Source organism: Schistocerca gregaria, chromosome 3, assembly GCF_023897955.1.
Source record: "Schistocerca gregaria isolate iqSchGreg1 chromosome 3, iqSchGreg1.2, whole genome shotgun sequence".
Classification (NCBI taxonomy): Eukaryota; Metazoa; Arthropoda; class Insecta; order Orthoptera; family Acrididae; genus Schistocerca; species Schistocerca gregaria.
Window position 1 is genome coordinate 224,595,041 of NC_064922.1, and position 23,935 is coordinate 224,618,975.

General features: G+C 42.5%; 1 protein-coding gene across 2 annotated transcripts in view; it reads left to right on the forward strand.

Moving 5' to 3' along the window:
* The window catches only part of LOC126354543 (uncharacterized), a 426,012-nt gene that overhangs the window by 359,314 nt on the left and 42,763 nt on the right, over window positions 1-23,935 (forward strand). For both annotated transcript variants that reach the window (XM_050004275.1, XM_050004274.1), the window contains one exon: window positions 12,858-13,023. In XM_050004275.1, coding sequence (XP_049860232.1) covers window positions 12,858-13,023 — 166 coding nt within the window. The remainder of the gene's footprint in view (window positions 1-12,857; window positions 13,024-23,935) is intronic.

Consider the following 23,935-nt stretch of genomic DNA (forward strand, 5'->3'; position numbering starts at 1 on the left):
ATGAATAAAATACGTATCAGGATTACTAAAAGGGCTTCGTGTGTCACTTTCAACAGCGAAACCTGTTTGTTACGATGAGAAGATAAACTATGAATTTTGTAACAAAGTATCATTTCTGATACTCTTTTGCATAAAGCTAAACACATAATGTGAAACAAATACGTCAGTCAATCAGTTACATTGCTACAGCTTTACTAAACATATTGTACGCTGTTTTCGCTGAAGATAACTGCAGATATGAAGATATTAAACACCCGTTATTAAACTTAGAAGAAAAAGTCGTGACATGTCGTAATGCAATGCAAGGTCTAAAATTTACTGCTCTACAAAGAAAAGAGATAATAACATTTTGACGAAGACAGATGAAATCTGTGTATTCCAGTGTATTAGAGGAGACCAATTCTTAGTTAAAGAGCTGATGGACTTTTTCCCTTTGCGAAAAAGAGAAAGACGTTTTTACTTAAAGAAGACGGAAATGAAATTCTGGCAGCTTAAAGACAAGGAAAATTACTCTACTGGAAAGGAGGACAAAATTAACTGGAGGCTGTGACAGTGACACAGTCAAACGAAATCTTTTAAAAAAAAGTTACTCGGGAAACGATATCTAATTGTTAACTTGATTCTCGATACTTTCTTTTCCTCACTCGTTAGTGGCCCCTCATTAGCTACTCTTTAATGAGCGCCGATGAGGCTGTGGAAGACAAAAAGTACCGACAAGCGTGATTGTCTCGTGAGCACTGTAGTGAACTGTAAAATGTACGACCTGCTTCTAAAACTTCTACCAACGATAAATTACCAAACAGCCACATGTTTTCACAAGTTGTTATTTTATTCATTCGAGCAGCATTAATGTCATCTTCAGGTCCATATGCACTCCACGTACAGAGAACCAGATACAACGATGCACACATAACCGGATCAATCAGTACCTGGAGTCCATAAATCTTTTTTTTTCTTTTTTTTTGCGAAATTTGTCTTCTTTTTTTAATCTTGTGGGCCTTAACTGCTAAGGGTATCAGTCCCTAAGCTTACACACTAGTTCACCTAAATTATCCTAAGGACAAACATATACACCCATGCCCGAGGGAGGACTCGAACCTCCGCCAGGACCAGCCGCACAGCCCATGACTGAAGCGCCCAAGACCGCTCGGCTAATCCCACGCGGCGGAATGTGTTATTGTTGCAGTTTATGCAGATGAGCGCAGCTAAATGACAGTTAACAACTATTTAAGGGACAAAATAAACTTATGCTTCATTCGCACAACACATTTGACTACCAAATTATATTACGTTTCCCCATCAACAAACACGGAAGATGTATATTCCACAGAGTCTAATGCACTCTGCACATCATATCTTGTGCACCACTGTGCACTCTGGAAAATGTTTGTTCACATATCCCGAACAGTAATTCGAAGATTTGAAAAAAATATTAGGCAAGAGTTCTTTAAGTTTCCTATAAATGAAATGAAAGAAAAGTGAAACAGGCCGTTTAACGAAATGAAACAGCGATAAGGAATATAGCTTCTTATGTTGCTGCCGTGTACTGTCCCTTCACGACCACAACGTTATCTGATACTTGGCACATTTTAGCTGTACGTTGTTAGTCTTCTGAGTATCTGCGGATTCGTCTCACTGGAGGAAGAGTCAGTTAAGGAATGGAAAACTATCTAGAAATTGTAAAATTCAGTTATTAATTGTTTTCTACTGCCCAGACAACCATGAATGTTGCTTAACCACCCACTCAACGGAACTAAGGAACAGTTGGTTCCTGTGTTAGAATTTACAATTGGAAATGATGTTTTATAATATTAATATACATTGGTATATTTTCTAATCCGTGGCACTTCAAAATATTCTTTTACAACTACATAGAGGAGACGTATTAGAAAAACGAAACTATAATTCTGACTACTAGCACTTTTCAGAATTAAATAACTTTTTCTGAATAATCTAACCAGTCTATTAAAATTCAATAATAGGCATAAAACAATATTCTTCTTGGGCGTGTAAGTTAGTCTGAATCATTCAATAAGTATTAGTTGTTCCTCATAAAACGTTGACCCTGGTCTCAATCTACGATGTACAGTGGTAGGGCCCTTGATAAAAGATCTTAGCTCATTCCGTGAAAATGAACTTCATTTGTCAGTGACTGAAGATTGAAATAATGCGTTTTAACTACATTCATATCGTACATTATTCGTTCAGTTATTTCGTTATAAGGTCATAATCGCAACAGGATATACACTCCTGGAAATGGAAAAAAGAACACATTGACAGCGGTGTGTCATACCCACCATACTTGCTCCGGACACTGCGAGAGGGCTGTACAAGCAATGATCACACGCACGGCACAGCGGACACACCAGGAACCGCGGTGTTGGCCGTCGAATGGCGCTAGCTGCGCAGCATTTGTGCACCGCCGCCGTCACCACTGTAGAAGGAGGGTTGTTTGTCCCCAAAAAGAGCATCAAATGACTGACGTCATCTCACTGGCACTAATGAACTCGAGAACGCCATCGGCTGAGCGCGTGTCATCTGCTAAAATGGAAGATGTATCAGGCGACAGCTGTAGACGGGCGCGTAACGGAGTAAAATAGGGGCACTCAAGTAAAACGTGTCTCACCGTCCAGAGTTGAGAGCTGTGGGGACAGAGTGGAGGAGAATCGCCGCTTAAAAGATGTCGATGGCTAAAAATTACCTCCTCCCGACGACGAGTCCGGGAGGAAGAGGTCCAAGCACAGGGAAGAGCTTTCACGTAACGCAATTTATTATTGGGAAGTGTCGACCAATGTGCGTGCCATAAAAGAGCAACACGACGACATAAACACTCCGTACAGTGCCAAAGGGTATCATGCGAATAGCTGGCCGAATAAGAGAGACTGCAGCCTTGGCCGCTATATCGGCCGCCTCATTTCCACAGACAGCAACATGTCCTGGGATCCAGAGGAACGCCACAGAAACGTCCCCCAAGTGGAGCAAGTGGAGGCAGGGCTGAATCCGGTGGACCAGAGGGTGGACAGGGTAGAGAGCTTGGAGACTGAGGAGAGAGCTGAGCGAATCTGAGCAGATAACTTACTGTATCCGCTGATGGCGACGAATGTATCAGACAGCCTGGAGAACAGCGTAAAGCTCCGCAGTGTAAACCGGTCGGGAAACCGAAATCGATTTGGGGTGTCGCCAATAATGTAGGCACTCCCAACACCAAACGATGTTTTTGAGCCATCAGTGTAAAAAAATGTGGCATCCTTCATTTGTGCCCATAGAGCAGCAAATGCCCGGCGATAAACAAGGGAAGGGGTACCATCCTTGAGAAACTGCCAAAGGTCACGGAGCAGGGAGGTCCGGGGCCGGAGCCAAGGTGGTGCTGTACCCAAGTTGTCAAGAAAGTTTTAGGAAAGTGGAAGGGAAGAGAATGGAGCAGCTGACGGAAGCGGACTCCCGGTGGTAGTAGAGAGGAAGGGCGGCCTGAATAACCTAAATCCAAGGAGGCGTCGAAAAAATGTCATGGGCCGGATTAGCAAGCGTGGAAGACATAAGGACTCAGAAGGACAGCTCGCCGATTGGACAGCGGAGGTTCAGCAGTCTCAGCATAAAGGCTTTCCACAGGGCTGGTGTAAAAAGCTCCACGTAATCCACGGTGGTGGATAGAGTCGAGACGCCGAAGAATAGACGGCCGAGCATAGAAGTAAAATATGCTTCCATAGTCCAATTTCGAGCGCACTGAGGCGAGATAGAGGCAGAGAAGGACCCCTCGGTCCGCTCCCCAAGAGGTGCCATTCATGACTCGGAGGGTATTGAGGGATCGCAGACAGCGAGCCGAAAGATAGGAAACGTGGGAGGACCAGCACAGTTTTGTGTCAAACATAAGACCCAAGAATTTAGCGACGTCCGCGAACGGAAGGTTGACAGGTCCTGGATGTAAGGAACATTCTTACTGCTCCACTGCACGACACGCACGTAGAACAAATAAAGTAATGCCCAATACACAATTTCTTAAAGTCGCCGCGCGGTCTAACGGGCTGCTTCCCGAGTGGGAATCCTCCTGGCAGATTAGTGTCGAGGTCCGGTATGCCAGCCAGCCTGTGGATGGTTTTTAAGGCGGTATTCCGTCTACCTCGGCGAATGCGAGCTGGTTCCCCTTATTAGGCCTCAGTTACACTGTGTCAGCGACTGCTGCACAAACACCATTTCCACTTACGTCTACACCAACATTAATCTACCACACAGCAATATTTTGGGTTAAACTCGTCTAGTATGAGACGTTTCCCTAGGGGGGGGGGGGGGGGGGGGTACTGCCTAGGGGGGGGGGGGGGGCACTGGGTGCTGGGATGGTTTGACTGCTGTGACCTGTTGTGAGGTTGAGAACCACTGAGGGCTACGGCGGGGCGAAGCCTCTCCGTCGTTTCTAGGTCCCCCGGTTTAATACATACAATAGTCGAACGACAGACTTCCAGGAGTCATAAAAGCCAAGAGTGCACACACCGCATATTAATGTCCAGAAAGTGTATTTGCTGTACTTTAGCAGAAATAGTAATCCACCATAGAAACTATAACTGGATGTAGAATCAGCCGTAGTAACTCCTTATGCACGAGGTATATTGATAACAAAGTACGCTAGCCAAACGACGTTTATGAGCATATCGTAACTCAGATTCGAGAGACCAATGGTACAATGAATTTTCTACATTTGCGAATACGTTTTTATACTACAGCGGACACCCAAGAGCCACTCTGCAGTTCCAGAAGCCCTTGGCAGAGCGTGAAACAAAGGATTCTTACAGGAGTTGGAGGCTTTGGTAATCCGTAGGGAAGAATGCGTAGCTTTTGTGCTGCATTCCACGGCGGCTATAGAGGCCCTCCGATCGATAGCTGGGCGTGACACGTAGCACAGGCACCACACTACTGTTTCAAGGGGAGGTGACTGCCGTGTGTGGCAGTGCGAAACGTACCTGAAGTAATAGCTGTTCATAAGGCAAAACATCCTATGACTGCCAAGTGTACTAGAGATTGTTGAGAAAACAGTGATGTGCACGAAATTTAAAAAATTAAAACAAGCCTTCTCCTTCCTTATCAACTGATCGTAGAACGGCAGACTCAGCCAGTAAATATTAGAATACGAGACAAATATGAGATGATTTATAACTGAGAAGTTTAAAAGGATTTGCACATGAACTACAAATAAGAACGTGAAGCCAGTCAATAATGGTCTACCCGAAGAGAACTCGGCTCTGGTAACATAAGTCATCAAATAGTATCATATGTTAGGTTGCTTGGTTTGTCGTGCCATTCACATTTCGAGCTTCGACAAAGTTAACATCGTCAGTATATCTTGTAAACTAGTCGCTTTTTATTGCAAAGTTTAATCTTGAAAAATTATGCTGCCCCAGAGAAAAAGTGACGAACCCGAAATACTTGATCTGAAGTCAATGTAATATGGTACAGGGCGAGTATATAACTGATTACAGATCTGTTGTGACACACAGAGTGGCCACCAGGGTTCGTTAGTGTTGTTCATATTTAGTGTTATTACCAGTTTTGGTAGGCCATAGAAATATAAGGGACGCTAATAGACTCGAATATTTACTGATCACTATCAAGAACACGGATTGGCCACGTACTTGTGTCAGACAGCGTTGTCAGTATCTAACAAAGTTTGAAAGGGGCCTCATTGTGTCACTCCATTTAATCGGTTGTTTGAATCATCCAATATGCAGATTTGTGATGTATTCGTCCCATTTGAACGAAGAGGGCAGGCATACACGTCCTCAAGGTTTCGGTCGACCACGTCTTATCACAACAAGTGATGGCTACCGTATTGTGCACCAAGCACATAGTGACACTTTCACATCTGCTGCCGCCATCCCAGTTGACGTAGTGGACTTCCTGCAACATTCTACGACATTCTGCGCCATTGTTCTGAGATGTTTAATAGCCAGATTAAAGAATCCGAGTCTCAGGTGTAGGCTGCCATTAACACCACCACACAAATCACACCATCCGTCACTAACCCCGCCCCTCCCCCAAAAAATATATATATATATATAAGCAACATTACTCCCTCCCCTCCAACCCCTCTCACATCTCAACCTAACATAATGTCACTCATTACACTAACACACACACACACACACACACACACACACACACACACACACAAAAGAAAGTAGTTTCAAAGGTTGGCAACACTCATAGGTGAACGAAAACAAACAGACATATACACTGTTGATGTGCAGAGGGAAAAACAGTTTATAGAAGTGCAGTGAATCCAGAAGAATGGCAAAAACTGCCAAGTGCATATATGAACCTAAGTCTTTCGACACCAACCGCCGCTAGCAAGGAGGGAATAAGCAGAATATGTAAAGAAACACCGTAAGTGACTTTTACACCAGCTTTACAAACAAAACAGTGTTTTCAGCCTAAAACAATCAAAATGAACAAATGTAAGTATCCAATTAGAAGAATAACCACGGAAGATGCTTTACAAATAAAAGCGTAAAGCGTCTGGTGTAATTCTCTTTAATTAAACTGCAGTCAGCTCAAAATGGATAAGGAATAGTAACTGATTTTCACAGCTGCTGCGGAAGATGGCCATGCAAACAAACGTATGATGTATTCGTGATGTTGAGGTACTCACTTTGGTATCAAGATCCATAGAACATGTATGAGTCCCGCTATAGAACCTATATTGGACCAGTTCAGACGACAATCTGGAATATCAAAAAGTAGTTATTCAAAGTTGTAGGCCAGCTTGTCTCAGGTTCCATTCGCCTTATGACACCCTGTCCAACCGAATTAGCGCATGCAGCCACACCAAAGGGGTTGCAACGTCATACTGATGTGTGGCCTCACAAAGTCAAGTTCTTTGTACATAATCTAGATTTTTTAATTACTAAAATAACGTCAATAGCATGTCATTTCGTTCCTTCCTCCGGTTCTGGGTGCAGAACTTTTTCAGTCAGGCAGTGTATCTTCAAGCAGTGTATTCATTGTTTGTCAGTTTATCTCGTCCAAAGATTACGGCACCAACATGGACAGAAAATTGATGAATACCAAACCAGTTTCAGCCCTAATCTACTGTGCGTACATACGCACAAGGTCCTTAGGAAACAATTTGCTTTAATGTATCCCTCATCAGACGTATGAGATTAGTTTTTAGGCATAGTATATTGATTATTAAGAGACACACGATCAAAGAGGGAAAGCTTAATGAAGAAAATGTTAAATACACCATCAACTGCAGTATAAACTCTCTTACCACATACTACTAGTTTAGATGTACAGGGACCGTCATTCTAGTACCTTACTTTCCGATGTATTAAATATTCTGCGGAGAGCTGGGGTGCAAATTTCTCGACCTCCGCTATCGGGTGGAGAAATGTAGGGTCCCCCTGAATAGGTCAGGCGTGCACTACACGCCGGAAGCGGCTACGAGGGTAGCGGAGTACGTGTGGAGTGCACATGGGTTTTTTTTTTTTTTTTTAGGTTAGAGAATTCCCTCCCTAGGCCCGACAAGACGCCTCCTGAGACGCGGCAAGGCAGGAGTAGGCAAAATGCAACAAGGAATAACAATATTAATGTGCTAATAGTAAACTGCAGAAGCGTCTATAGAAAGGTCCCAGAACTGCTCTCATTAATAAACGGTCACAACGCCCATATAGTACTAGGAACAGAAAGTTGGCTGAAACCAGACGTAAACAGTAATGAAATCCTAAACTCTGATTGGAATGTATACCGCAGAGATAGGCTGGACCGTGAAGGGGGAGGCGTGTTTATAGCGATAAGAAGTGCAATAGTATCGAAGGAAATTGACGGAGATTCGAATTGTGAAATGATTTGGGTGAAGGTCACGGTTAAAGCAGGCTCAGACATGGTAATTGGATGTCTCTATAGGCCCCCGGGCTCAGCAGCTGTTGTGGCTCAGCACCTGAAGAATAATTTGGAAAATATTTCGAGTAGATTTCCCCACCATGTTATAGTTCTGGGTGGAGATTTTAATTTGCCGGATATAGACTGGGAGACTCAAACGTTCATAACGGGTGGCAGGGACAAAGAATCCAGTGAAATATTTTTAAGTGCTTTATCTGAAAACTACCTTGAGCAGTTAAACAGAAAACCGACTCGTGGCGATAATATATTAGACCTTCTGGTGACAAACAGACCCGAACTATTTGAATCAGTTAATGCAGAACAGGGAATCAGCGATCATAAAGCGGTTACTGCGTCGATGATTTCAGCCGTAAATAGAAATATTAAAAAAGGTAGGAAGATTTTTCTGTTTAGCAAAAGTGACAAAAAGCAGATTACAGAGTACCTGACGGCTCAACACAAAAGTTTTGTCTCAAGTGCAGATAGTGTTGAGGATCAGTGGACAAAGTTCAAAACCATGGTACAATATGCGTTAGATGAGTATGTGCCAAGCAAGATCGTAAGAGATGGAAAAGAGCCACCGTGGTACAACAACCGAGTTAGAAAACTGCTGCGGAAGCAAAGGGAACTTCACAGCAAACATAAACATAGCCAAAGCCTTGCTGACAAACAAAAATTACGCGAAGCGAAATGTAGTGTGAGGAGGGCTATGCGAGAGGCTTTCAATGAATTCGAAAGTAACGTTCTATGTACTGACTTGGCAGAAAATCCTAAGAAATTTTGGTCCTATGTCAAAGCGGTAGGTGGATCAAAACAAAATGTCCAGACACTCTGTGACCAAAATGGTACTGAAACAGAGGATGACAGACTAAAGGCCGAATTACTAAATGTCTTCTTCCAAAGCTGTTTCACAGAGGAAGACTGCACTGTGCTTCCTTCTCTAGATTGTCGCACAGTTGACAAAATGGTAGATATCGAAGTAGACGACAGAGGGATAGAGAAACAATTAAAATCGCTCAAAAGAGGAAAGGCCGCTGGTCCTGATGGGATACCAGTTCGATTTTACACAGAGTACGCGAAGGAACTTGCCCCCCTTCTTGCAGCGGTGTACCGTAGGTCTCTAGAAGAGCGAAGCGTTCCAAAGGATTGGAAAAGGGCACAGGTCATCCCCGTTCTCAAGAAGGGACGTCGAACAGATGTGCAGAACTATAGACCTATATCTCTAACGTCGATCAGTTGTAGAATTTTGGAACACGTATTATGTTCGAGTATTATGTCTTTTCTGGAGACTAGAAATCTACTCTGTAGGAATCAGCATGGGTTTCGAAAAAGACGATCGTGTGAAACCCAGCTCGCGCTATTCGTCCACGAGACTCAGAGGGCCTTAGACACGGGTTCACAGGTAGATGCCGTGTTTCTTGACTTCCGCAAGGCGTTTGACACAGTTCCCCATAGTCGTTTAATGAACAAAGTAAGAGCATACGGACTATCAGATCAATTGTGTGATTGGATTGAGGAGTTCCTAGATAACAGAACGCAGCACGTCATTCTCAATGGAGAGAAGTCTTCCGAAGTAAGAGTGATTTCAGGTGTGCCGCAGGGGAGTGTCATAGGACCGTTGCTATTCACAATATACATAAATGACCTGGTGGATGACATCGGAAGTTCACTGAGGCTTTTTGCAGATGATGCTGTGGTGTATCGAGAGGTTGCAACAATGGAAAATTGTACTGAAATGCAGGAGGATCTGCAGCGAATTGACGCATGGTGCACGGAATGGCAATTGAATCTCAATGTAGCGAAGTGTAATGTGATGCGAATACATAGAAAGATAGGTCCCTTATCATTTAGCTACAAAATAGCAGGTCAGCAACTGGAAGCAGTTAATTCCATAAATTATCTGGGAGTATGCATTAGGAGTGATTTAAAATGGAATGATCATATAAAGTTGATCGTCGGTAAAGCAGATGCCAGACTGAGATTCATTGGAAGAATCCTAAGGAAATGCAATCCGACAACAAAGGAAGTAGGTTACAGTACGCTTGTTCGCCCATTGCTTGAATACTGCTCAGCAGTGTGGATCCGCACCAGGTAGGGTTGATAGAAGAGATAGAGAAGATCCAACGGAGAGCAGCGCGCTTCGTTACAGGATCATTTAGTAATTGCGAAAGCGTTACGGAGATGATAGATAAACTCCAGTGGAAGACTCTGCAGGAGAGACGCTCAGTACCTCGGTACGGGCTTTTGTTGAAGTTTCGAGAACATACCTTCACCGAAGAGTCAAGCAGTATATTGCTCCCTCCTACGTATATCTCGCGAAGAGACCATGAGGATAAAATCAGAGAGATTAGAGCCCACACAGAAGCATACCGACAATCCTTCTTTTCACGTACAATACGAGACTGGAATAGAAGGGAGAACCGATAGAGGTACTCAGGGTACCCTCCGCCACACACCGTCAGGTGGCTTGCGGAGTACGGATGTAGATGTAGATGTAGATGTAGATAGTTGACTTAATATTGTCTTAAAAAGGGAAATATTTGTGTTGATGCAAATAAAGGTATTACTCCTGGCATCTCTCAGCACTTCACTGTAGGTATCATCGTGCAATGTTTGATCATTGGAAGCGTGATGAAACAGATGTGGACATTTCATAACCCAAAACACTATCATTAATAACTTTCCTGTAAAAGCGTTGTTTGGAATTTTTACTGTGAGCAAAGGTGTATGATTTCACAGTATACTCTTGTCATTTCCTAGTGACGGACCTGTAGTGATGGGCCCACGTCTTATCGGCGATTACGTGACTGAGACAGCCTTCTCCTTCCGTTTCGGTATTTCTAAACGTTCCACTTGGTGTATGTGTGTTGCTTGATACGCCGCTTAGCGAGCTTAAACTTTGCGATGGTTTAAATATTCATGTAGGATTTCAGGTTTTGAACCGTGGAAAATGTTCAGCTCATGCCCAGTAACATCAGCTCCAGCACAACGATCATCACAAATCATTCGCTCAGCTATCTTGAAGTTCGTTTTCTAAGCGGATGGGGTACCTGAGCCCAGACAAATATCTTTCAGTTTTCAGCTAGATATGTTCACCTGATAATTTTTCGTTAATTAAATCTGGTATCACCATACAATTTTCTTCCATTCATCTTCTCCTGTATGCTGAGCATATGCCCTCCCTCAATCTTGGCTCGCTCTTTCATACCATCCTATGGTTACCACTAAATTAGGACTCTAATTTTGGTACCAGCAGCAAAACATAAATCCTGTCACAATGTAGACAGTAACCACAGTGTCTACTGCCTAATAATTCAATATTTACATCTCCTACAAAAACATATAGCAGACTTTAACTATCTCATAATACTGTCATACACTGTGTATTCAAAATCTTAATCTAATACTTGCACTCAACGCTCCGTCTTCAGGCCACAAGTGGCCGATGGGGACCATCCGACCACCGTGTCATCCTCAGAAGGATGCGGACAGGAGGGGCGTGTGGTCAGCACACTGCTCTCCCAGTCGTTACGATGGTTTTCTTTGACTGGAGCCGCTACTATTCGGTCGAGTAGCTCCTCAATTGGCCTCTCGAGGATGAGTGCACTCCGAAAAATGGCAACAGTACATGGCGGCCCAGATGGTCACCCATCCAAGTGCCGGACATGCCCGACAGCGCTTCGATGATCTGTCGGGTACCGGTGTATCCACTGCGGCAAGGCCGTTGCAACGTAATGCTTGGATGTCCCTCAAAAACATAAATATTCTCAAGACACAAGAAGCCAAATAACGGCGTATGTTCATTACTTCCCCCACACCCAAGCCTCTGACTTGCTTACAAAAATCTTTACTTACCCACATACGTTTTCATACTATCTGTATTTCATAGGAATTATACTGTAACAGGTTAGCAGCGCTAATCCAAAGCTCTGTTGTCACATCTACCAGTCCTACGAGAATAGTGCTAGCCTTCTTTCGAAGTCGATGGACAAGGGCTCCAGGGAAGCACCTCAGATCATTGTCAAATCACGCAACCGTCCCACCACTACATTTTTTCCCGTACCTCTTACGCAGTTTTTGTATCTTAGTTACCCTCGCATTACAGATAACGCGTTACACCCTCTGTCATAGGCCGAAGAAGCATTTTCACTTCACAACACAATCAACATTCGCAGTTTCACATTTCATTTTTCTTAGTCTGCCTGCTTAGCTGGGTGGTGCCGGCATGGTAGCTTAGCGTGTTCGGTCAGAGAGCCGGTTGGCCTCTGTAATAAAAAACAAACTGAGTGGAAGGATCAACAAACTAACTTGAATGGATGTCTTTGTGACGTCCGCAACGACCAAACACAACGACCAACAACGAATAAAATGCAAAAAAGAAAGGTGGTAACGTGTTCGCCTCACATGCAAGCGGGCCGGGTTCGATTCACGATCGTGTTGGAGATTTTTTTCCGCTCGGGGACTGGGTGTTGTGTTGTCCTTATCATCATTTCATCCTCATCACCGGAATGCAAGTAGTCCAATGTGGCGTAGAATAAAATAAGACTTGCACTTGGCAGCCGAACTTCCCCGAATAGGGGCCTCCCGGCAAACGTTGCCATACGCTCATTTCATTCCATTTCTTAGACATTTTCTTGTCCCTTGTAACACTGAAAATTTAATTCCATATATAAAATATTGTTAGCCTGAAGAGCATCCTTACAGCTACTGCCAACACTCCCCTTATTCCGTTGTAAAGGAATTAAGACTTTTATAAAAAGGAGAACTATGTATCCAGTTATACGGAAGTGAAAACGCCAATTTCAGAGTGATCTGGCAATAATCATTTGAGTGTAATGGGATTTAACCCTTTGGGTTCGATATGACGTATAATGGAGCTAAACGTTGTCTGCAAGATGAACCTGGGAGGTGGAGCTACACATTGTCTGCGAAGTGAAATTGGAAGGAGCTGAAGCGTGCTAAAAGTGTTTCTCTACTGCTGTTGGCAGCACCCGAGGTGGAGATCGTGGACGAGCGTGGCCGACCGCTGAGCGACAAGTACTACGAGCCCAACAGCACCATCCAGCTGTCGTGCGTGGCGCGACGCAGGCAGGCTGTAACCTGGAGGCACGGTGACGTCACTCTGAACTACGGAACCTCGAGGGGAGGCATCAGGTGAGTGTTGTGCACGGCCTCATGGTAATACTCTTGTCCTACGTCTGTGTCTAAACTGTGCCAACAACGTAGAACTTCGTTTTGTTGATTTCGCGAATGTTTGGAGGAGGCGGGGCCAACGAGACATACGGGTCCTGCAACGAACTTGTGACGTCACACTAGTCGGCTCCTCCGCCACACTTTGCGAACGCTCGGCTTCGTGCAAGGCCCTTGGAAAATCAATATTTCACTGAAAAGATACCCACTAAGGGTCTTAATTTTGTCGTGTGCCACCGAAAACTTGCATGCGTTTAAACAAGCAGTTAGGAAGTGCTAAACTTGTCTGAAATAACCTACTGGCCATAAAATTGCTACACCACGAAGATGACGCTACAGACGCGAAATTTAACCGACAGGAAGAAGATGCTGCCATATGCAAATGGTTACCTTTTCAGAGCATTCACACAAGGTTGGCGCCGGTGGTGACACCTACAACGTGCTGACATGAGTAAAGTTTAGAACCGATTTCTCATACACAAACAACAGTTGAGCGCCGTTGCCTGGTGAAACGTTGTTGTGATGCCTCGTGTAAGGAGGAGAAATGCGTAAATCACGTTCACGACTTTGGTATAGGTCGGATTGTAGTCTATCGCGATTGCTGTATATTGTATCGCGACATTGTTGCTCGCGTTGGTCGAGGTCCAACGACTGTTAGCAGGATATGGAATCGGTGGGCTCAGGAGAGTAATACGGAACGCCGTGCTCGATCCCAACGGCCTCATATCAATAGCAGTCTAGATGACAGGCATCTTATCCGCATGGCTGTAACGGATCGTGCAGCCACGTCTCGATCCCTGAGTCAACAGATGGGGACGTTTGCAAGACAACAACCATCTGCACGAACAGTTCGACGACGTTTGCAGCAGAACGGACTATCAGCTCGGAGACCATCGCTGCGGTTACCCTTGACGCTGCATCACAGACAGTAGCGCCAGCGATGGTGTATACAACGACGAACCTGGGTGCGCGAATGGCAAAACTTCATTTTTTTCGGATGAATCCAGGTTCTGTTTACAGCATCATGACGGTCGCATCCGTGTTTGGCGACATCGCGGTGAACGCACATTGGAAGCGTGTATTCGCCATCTCCATACTGGTGTGATGGTTACACGTCTCGGTCACCTCTTGTTCGCATTGACGGCGCTTTGAAAAGTGGACGTTACATTTCAGATGTGTTACGACCCGTGGCTCAACCCTTCATTCGATCCCTGCGAAACCCTACATTTCAGCAGGATAATTCACGACCGCATGTTGGATACAGAAAATATTCGACTGCTGCCCTGGCCACCATATTCGCCAGATCTCTCAGCAATTGAAAACGTCTGGTCAGTGATGGCCGAGCAACTGGTTCGTCACAATAGGCCAGTCACTACTCTGACTCAATGCCCAGGCTTATCAAGCCCGTTATTACGGCCGTAGGTGGTTGTTCTGTGGACTGATTTCTCAGGATCTATGCACCCAAATTGCGTGAAAATGTAATCACATGTAAGTTCTAGTATATTTGTCCAATGAATACCTGTTTATCATCTGCATTTCTTCTTGGTGTATCAATTTTAATGGACAGTAGTGTAGTTACTCGATCCCCGCCGGAGACGGCTGCCGGCACTCGCAAGACCTGCAGTGTCACGTGTTGTAACGTTCGCGCCGCGGACGGTTTTTCTCGTGGGTCTCGGGAGAGGGTATCGTAACTGTGCAGGATACACGGTTTGCAGAGTATAATCAATGGATTTGCTAAAACGGCGGTAATTATTCTCTAATGACTTGATCAAAGGTTCTTGCACCTTACACCTTTTTATCAAATAAACAGAAACAGCTCTCAAGTCCTCACTATTTCTTCGCAGTACGATGGGTGTTTGAAAAGTCCGATCAACGTCTGAGAGGTGGCACCAACGACGCATGTCGAGTACATGCTTAGTTAGTAGCATCTTTTGGAAAGAACGCACACCAAGTTTCAGCCTTATTGGTCTATTTCGTTGTGTTTGGCATTCGTGTGAATCAAGGAAGTCGAGTGGTTGTCAAAAAAATTGACGAAAAGGAATTTCATATCGTGATCAATCATCACTTTATGAAAGGCAAAACGTCTCAGGAGACTAAAGAGAAGCTTGATAAACATTACGGTGACACTGCACCTTCGATTAGAATCGTTTATAAGTGGTTTCAAAATTTTCGGAGTGGCCACATGGGCACAAGTGATGCTGAACGTTCTGGACGCCCTGTGGAGGTTACGACTCCGGAAATCATAGATAAAATCCATGATATGGTGATGGATGACAGAAGGGTTAAGGTGCATGAGATTGCTAGTGCTGTGGGCACCTCGAATGAACGGATACACAATTTTTTGCGTAAACGTTTGGACATGAGAAAGCTATCCGCAGGATGGGTTACACGATTACTCACGCTTGACCAAAAACGAAATCGTGTGAAGTGTTGCAAGGATGGTTTGCAGATGTTCAGGAAGAATCCGCAGGACCTTAGCCGTCGTTTCGTCACTGTGGATGAAACATGGATAAATTACTATACTCCTGAGACCAAAGAACAATAAAACAATGGGTTACCAAGGGAGAATCTTCACCAAAAAATGAGAAAACCATTCCTTCTGTCGGAAAAGTTATGGCGACTGTCTTTTGGGATTCGCAAGGGAAAAATCCTCATCGACTATCTACAAAAGGTCAAAACTATTACAGGTGCATATTATTCATCGTTACTGGACCGTTCGAAAACCGAAGTGCAAGAAAAATACCGGTGACTGGACTGTAAAAAGTTCTTTTCCATCAAGACAATGCAGCAGCACACACCTCAGCAGTTGTGGTCGCAAAATTAATGGGAATAGGATGCCAACTAGTTTCACATCACCCCTATTTTCCAGACCTGGCTCCATCGGACTACTATTTGTTCCCCAATTTAAAGAAATTGCTGGCGGAAAAAAGATTTTATTCAAACGAGGAGGTGATTGCAGCAACTAATAGCTATTTTGCAGACTTTCTATTATTCGGAATTGATCAACAAATTAGAACAGCGTTGGACGAAGTGTAAAAGTCTAAAAGCAGACTATATCGAAAAATAAAACAGGTTTAACCAGAACACGAAAGTAGTTTTTATTTTTGCACGGACTTTTCAAACGCCCCTCGTATATGACTGAATCGGTTACCATGTGCTCATAATAATAATTAGCCATACAATTTATGAAATTATTATCAATTACTTGGCACTGTATCCCTTTCATTTTTCATCAGAACTGTGAAACATTAGCATCATTACGTTAATCCCAGTACCTGTAGGCACAATGTGAAAACAGTGACAGATCGCTAAAATTTCACATGCGATGATCGTCTATCTCAGTGTACATATACGGAAGCCGTGTCTCAAATACCTACGAGAAAGATTACTGTTGATGTACAGGCAGTGACAGTTGTGCTGTTTACAGATGACTCTAATTTACTTTCCAAAGTTTCTGTAGCACGCTACAAGCTAAACTTGTTTTATTTGCTTTCAAACATTTAAGTGTTGTTCTGATATGCTATTAATTCACTCAACTGAACTAACTTACTGAAGGTTGTGTCGTATTATAACGTACATAGGTTTCATTGTTATTTTCATTCTTTGAAAGATGTAACGCTGCCACTTGTGTTTGACGACCGTCGCTGTTAGCAGAACGTTTCCTCTGAACGGTGTCGATGCAATGGGCTCAGATGGCGGAAAAATGGCCGCTGCTCCGCCTCGTACCGTATTTTACGGGCTAGAAGACGTTCTTTTTTCTTCGGAAAATCGCCTCCAAAATTCAGGTGCATCTTATGCCCGAAATTAGTATAAAAAATTCCAGTTTTTATTTAAAATTCCCACCAGTTCCAAAAATGACCGTAAATTCGATGTCGCGGAAAACCTATCTCGGTCTGGGAACACTGAATTCAACTGCCAGCAGCATCGCACCGATGCAACGAACATGAGTTTCGGGGATTTACTGGCTTGCTAACACTGCCATCACACTCCGCCATCACAAACCCAGAACACTGTCTAGCCTTTGCTGCGTCACTGCAGTCTACGGTGACAGTGAACTAGAACTGAAAGTGGTTTGTGTTATATGTTAACAGAGCAATACTTTTGTTAGTAGGTAGTTTTGTAAAGGAAAAAAAATAACTGTTAGTCGTATTATTAACTGAAATTAATAGCATATACAAAATAACATGGAAACAGAACAGCAGGGCGGCATTTCGGCTCTCCATCAACAGGAAAAAAAAAATTCTTGATTGGCGGGCTAGTAAAGAATAACAAAAAAAATGAAGATTAAAGGTGCAATAGAATGCGATATGGCCAAAACTAGAAGATGGCGTATTGAAATGGATTCAAGGACACCGTCAAAATGACTTTGAAATTAATACAAAATTTATCAGATTTACGCTCGTAAGCTAGCGCTACTTTAAGGGTGGAGTTGGTTGATACTACAGGTTTATGAAGCGTCATTGACCAAAACCAAAATAACTCAGAAAATGCCACAAGAGTAGGAAAATAAAATGTTGTCTACCGTCGCTTTAATTAGTCATCATTGAAAGAAAACCAGTGTGGAAAGAAGCCAAATAGCGAGTATGGACGAAATTTCTCAGATATGTGATGTGTCGAATAACAGAGCTGTTGCCATGAAAGGTGCTAGAACTCTGATGATAAAAAAAGTGAACATGAAGAAATGCACTACAATGTTGTCCTTGTCATGTTGTGCTGACGGTGCTGAACTTAATCTAATGTCATTGGCAAGTGCGAAACAATGTCTAAACCTTCTGAAATACCGCCAGGTGTTCTTGTTCACATACATGACAAGGCGTGGATGGATGAAGAGAGTGTGAGAGAGAAGGAAAGGTGCTATATTGAAGACGATTTCTCTTCTTGTGCTAGATCAGTATAGTAGTCATTTCCAAAATTCTGTGAAAGAGAAATTGAGAAAGGGAAACACAGAGCTTGTTGTTATTTGAGGAGAACTTACTTCACAACTGCAATCTCTTGATATCTCTATAAATAAACCATCTAAAGTATATGTAAGAGAGGAATGGAACAAATGAATGATGGATGAAACCCAACATGAATCAACGACGAAGGGATCCTTAACGGGACTTACAATGAAACAAGTGTGTCAATGGATAAAACAATCGTGATCAAGGTTATCATTGTTAAATCTTTCAAGAAGTGTGGCATAAGACGTGCTCTCGGTGGCAGCGAAGATATCTTGTATACTAGAAGGACAACGGATACTACGACGACGAAGAGAAAGAGGAAGAACAAGAAGAAGAAGAACAAAGTAAAGATTACGACTTTCAGGGACATTTAAAGGTCAGTTAGTTTTTAGAAACTAATAAGATTTTTTAGTCTGGCTTTGAACTCTAATAGAGAAAAACGTAGAAATATATTTTTTTAAATGCTTAAAGATCCAGGCGCGTTTTGTAGTCCATACAATCTTACAGTCTGAAAAATAAGGTATTTAATAGAGTAACTGAAAATTCTAACATACAGTTCCAAAAATCAACTTAGCGAACAGAAATGTTGTAATCTCTCGAGAGAACAACTTCTGAATGGAATTCAGTTGTGGTATATGGATAAAACACGAACTGTTTATGACAACAATATACTCGCCAACAAATGTTTGACGAGTAAAGTGTACTTTTATTTAAACTTCCACAAACAAATGTATTATGTCTTCACAGTTAAATCTAAATAGATCTGAACAGTTCGTTACAGATGAAAATGCATATGTCTTTTACAGGTTCCGACACATAGCTACTTTTTATGTAACATTCCGTCTGCGCTACATAGTCCAAATTCATCTTCCACCTCATTCAACAGCGCTTCTCGTAACTTAACGCATCGTAAACACCATACCTGTACACTTCTCCTGATAGATAAATTTCAGTCAAACTCCAGTTAACGCTCTGTACTTGCTATCTGCCATTAACCAGTTCTTGATTTCTTCCCTTCTCTTCTCCACTTTAACTCTTTACCCGGAAATTACGTCTCTTCTTCTTCTGTCAGTAACCTGCTAGTTTTCTTGAACCGTTTTTACTGTCTCTCAATACTTACGTACGTGATGCTCGATTACAGGCTCGCAAGCGTCTACCGTGAAGACTCCATTACTCTATGTCTAATAACGTTTTTCAGTACGTCTCCATTTTATCCAAAACAGCATCACTTTAATTTCTTCTCATTACAGCATCTTTTTCTCCCTCTTCTGCTTACGATATAGTTTCAAAATACTTCTTCTTTCCTCATAACATACACAAGTTCTTTCTTTAACATACTGCCTGTAGGGCATAGAACTTCATTGACATGTAAAACTAAAATTACAGTTAATATTTAAAAAAATACATTTACAATTCCAAGTTACAAGATACATGTAAATATCAATGTCTAATTTCACCATTAATATTTAGAATGGAATAAAATAAATCGTCAATGAACGATGTATTGAAAGCACACATAATTATCAGTCTGTAGTACCGTTGAATTAATACATGTTAATTTCATGAGACGAAAAATGTTCGCCACTGTGACAGCATTTGAATCCTCCTTACGTTCTGTTTTTTTTTTCGGAGAGATCTTATTTATAACTCATTTAATGACTAATGTTTGTACCTAGTGTTGACCTGGAAATTTCAGTTACATTGAGACAGTACTATTGATGGAATAAGGAAGACTTTCGATGAAAATCTCCTGAGGAGTGAAATAAATTGAAGTGAATCATCTGCTCAGTCGGAGACAATGTGGAACGTAATCTTAGCAACTTAAAGTCAAATTGTTACTCCATTTCCACTCGATAATTTTCCTTCAGGGGCGAATTTATAGATCATTATACCATTGACTATATAGGGAGGGGCAAATAAAAGTGGCCTGAATGAGCAGATGCTACTGAACGTGAATGTATGCATAGAAGCACAACCAATCACGCGCACACCACGTGTGCTCCAGCAACGTGATTCGCACCGGTTCAGGGCGTAGAGCGGCCTGTGTCAGAGTGAGTGGAGCACTACAAAGGGAATGATGGTACACACAGTGGAGCAGCAGGTGTCCGTTGTGAGAAGGTACGTAACAACAAAGTCGCGAACAGGATATGCCGGGCGCTGTGGCCGAGAGGTTCTAGGCGCTTTAATCTGGAACCGCGAGACCGCTAGGTCACAGGTTCGAATCCTACCTCGAGCATGGTTGTGTTTGATAGGTTAGTTAGGTTTAAGAAGTTCTAGGGGACTAACGACCTCAGATGTTAAGTCCCATAGTGCTCAGAGCCATTTGAACCATTTGAAACGATATGGTCAGTTGCTTCCTGAAAAGTGTAATGGCGTCAAAGTGCCAGCCAAGAGTGCCATGCAACACATAGTCCGGGAATAGCGTCAGACAGGATCTGTTTCGAATAAGTCAAAAACAATCCGAAACGTGGTTGCAGTTCATCAGAGAATTCTTCAGAGTCCTGCCAAAAACCCGACGCCTGAGGCAAGAGACCGGCATGTCACGTTGATCACGTGGACGAATTCTCGACCTGGACCTGCAGTCTGGCTGTGGCCCTAGCCGACTACCAGGTCACCTGATCTATCAGTGGCATGCTCTTCAAGAACTGCAGATGAGACTGAAGTAATTCTAACAGTCCACTTTCGATCCGCCTTCACCAACCAAAGTACCAAGAGATGAATGGTGGTCACTTTGAATATCTGCTATAGTCACGTTAGTATCATATTTTCTTTCCTCTGCTGTGTTTCTTTGTACCGTTGAAGTCTATTGGCTCTGAGCACTATAGGACTTAACATCTGAGTTCATCAGTCCCCTAGAATCAGAACTACTTAAACCTAACCAACCTAAGGACTGAAGCGCCGGCACTCGGTGCTGACAAACTGATAAATTGAGAGCAGATCACCTTACTTGAATCAACACTGCTCGTAGCCTGCAGTGTTAACTGCGGAATATTACCAATCCTAAAACTTTAAAATATACCGATGATTAGTAATATAGCTCACAGCTCACGAGCACAAATGCAGCTACGTCCTTAAAAGTCCAGAACTCTAAAATGATCCCGAATCGAAGCATTCACTGGCAATGACACATAAATGAAGGAAAACATTATGAATCGTTTTCTGTGGATGACAATCCGCGACTGCATAGATCAGCGCTGATGGAAGAGCGCTTGCAATGAGAGAATGTTTGTCGAACATCTTACCTTTCCCTGATTCAAGTCCAATCGCATGTGTGTGGGACCAGTCAGGAAAAGGTACTTCAGCACCTCTGCGTGCACCAACTACCACCCATCAGTTGTCAACCACGGTGGTGGAAGAGTAGAACGCTCTACCACACGTGGGAGCACGTTGCAAAGTAATTACTCAGGTTTTATGGAATTTGAGGCTATATACACAGCTGGTTTGAATCATACTTAATTTACAGAAAACAGAAAGTTGTGCGGAATAGCACGAATAATGTTGCGAGGGTGGTAAATTGTAGTGAATGGGGAGTTATCACAAAAGGAGTCCCACAGGGTTCAATTTTAGGTCCTCTAATGTTCCTTATTCATGTGAATGACCTCCCACTTAACGTTCAGCAAGTGGAACTAGTACTTTTCGCACATGACACGAGTGTTGTTAAGGATGTCTTTCAAAGAATAATTTAGTGGTTTTCGGAAAATGATCTCTCCCTTAATTTTGAAAAAACTCACTGTATCCAGTTCTGTACACTGAATAGACTCATACTGACAATTGATGTAGCATATAAACAGGGCTCAGTTAACAGTGTAGATTTCTCCAAATTTTAGGGTGTTCAAATTGATGTCAACTTGAACTAGAAGAAGCGTATTACCGAGCATCTCAAACTATTAAATGTAGCTTCTTTCGCTCTTAATAAACAGATCAGCCTCCTAAGGTAATTTGCGTATTTTCACTCAATAATGTCCTATGGAACAATTTTTTGGGGTAACTCACCACTTAGACAGAAAGTATTGATTCCACAAAAGAGAACAGTGAGAATAATTTGTGGTGTTCACCCAAGGACGTCATGTAGGCACCTTTTCAAGGAATTAGGTATTTATCTGCACCATCAAAGTACATATATTCGCTAATGAAATTCGTTGCAAATAATCCACCGCAGTTTGCGAAGAAGAGTGATGTTCATACACTAGAGGGAAAATTGACCTTTCCTATCCGTTATTGAAGCTTTCAATTGCTCAAACAGGGGTACTTTATTCAGCAAAAAAAAATCTTTGATCGTTTGCCCAATAACATAATGTGTCTGTCTTAAAACCATTTTTTTTTGACAACTCCTTCTATTCCATGTGCGAGTTTCTGTTTCAGAACTGGAAAAAAAATGTCTACCTATAATGTAGTTACATGTGTAAAAGTAAAAATTTCACTAATATTAATATTATCATTATTCATGTGTGTATATATATGACTTGTGGAATATGACTTCTTCCACAACATATCGATATAATAATCGGGAAAATGATCTACAGAACATGACATAACTAAACTAAACTAAACTAAACTGCTGTCCATCGTGAACACACACCCTGTTAAGAATCGTCTTCCACGTTGTGTTATGTCCAGGAGACCATCATGAACTGCGGCTATTTAAATATCTGTCTTTGAATAAAAATGTCATGTCTGTTTGTCTCATTGAGCATTCCTTCCAGTTATCTTCCGTACCATACTAAAATAGCCCTTCCTATGTATGGTCCAAGTTCCGTCTAGTTACGTTATTTGGAAGCGACACATGGGAAAGTTAATTTCGTCCTTAAGGTTTGCCCACCACTATAGCTGCTCGTAGTATCAATCTCGATGAAATACGTTTCTCGCTCATGACCTCTTTTCCTGATACGTCCACTATTTGTAACAAAACGTAGGGCTTACGCATCGGCATCCGCAAGGGAGGATGGGTGGTGGTGGAGTGGGGAGCAGTAGGGGGTACTGGGGGGGGGGGGGGGGGGGAGGGATTAGTTCACTTGCCCCTCCTGGAATCTAGGTCTAAGACACCTCATTCTTTACAACATTCTTATCCTGACTGTGGGTACCAGGTACCGTGATACTTCTAAACCCCATATTTAGCAGTGCATGGCAAAAGGAGTAAAAATGGCATTATCAGGCACTAATTACCTTTGGTTTGTTTGGCTGTTATGATGTTCACAGCATATTGTAATGTTCCTCGGCGCGGCCGCGGTTTCCGAATAAGTTACTTGTCTTGACGGAATAGCACCTACTGAGAACATCGCAGAAATACAGACAGCACTATTTCTAATACAGTGTTACACGCAAGCATCGTGTTAGCAAATGTGCAGTCCTTTAGATATGACTTCACAACTACGTATCAGATTGAGGAGATGAAGATTCTATTGGTTGAGTCCTAGGCTCTCCTACCGTACGATGGAAGTGTTATTTTAGGCAGTTTCTCAGTTCATCTTGTAGAATGCTGGACCAGGGTTCCATTAGACCCGAACAACACAAATAAATATAGCTTTATTTAATGAAAATAGAAATAAAGAAGTCATGAAAATGGCGAATTAAATCCTTTGGCAAAGTAAATTCTTTGACGCTTGCAGATACAACTTTTGTAAGTGAAAAAAGTCAGGTACAGAGTCGTACACGCGTTTCTTGGATACGTTTATTATCAAAACAGGTAATTTTTGTTTGTTGTTTCTGCAGAAACCAATGGGACTTCTTCAATGGATCATATTGTTTTTTCTATTTTAATTTTTAATTTTCTGAACCAACCTAACGTTATTGACATATGAATAGAAGTACGTTTTGTAAATATTTTTGAGCTTATTTTAACTCTTTTTATTTAATTATATTCAAAAAACTAATAAAAATAAGAATCAGCTATAGCAAAAAAGGCAATTTTAGAATCTTTCCCGCTCTTCGTTAAA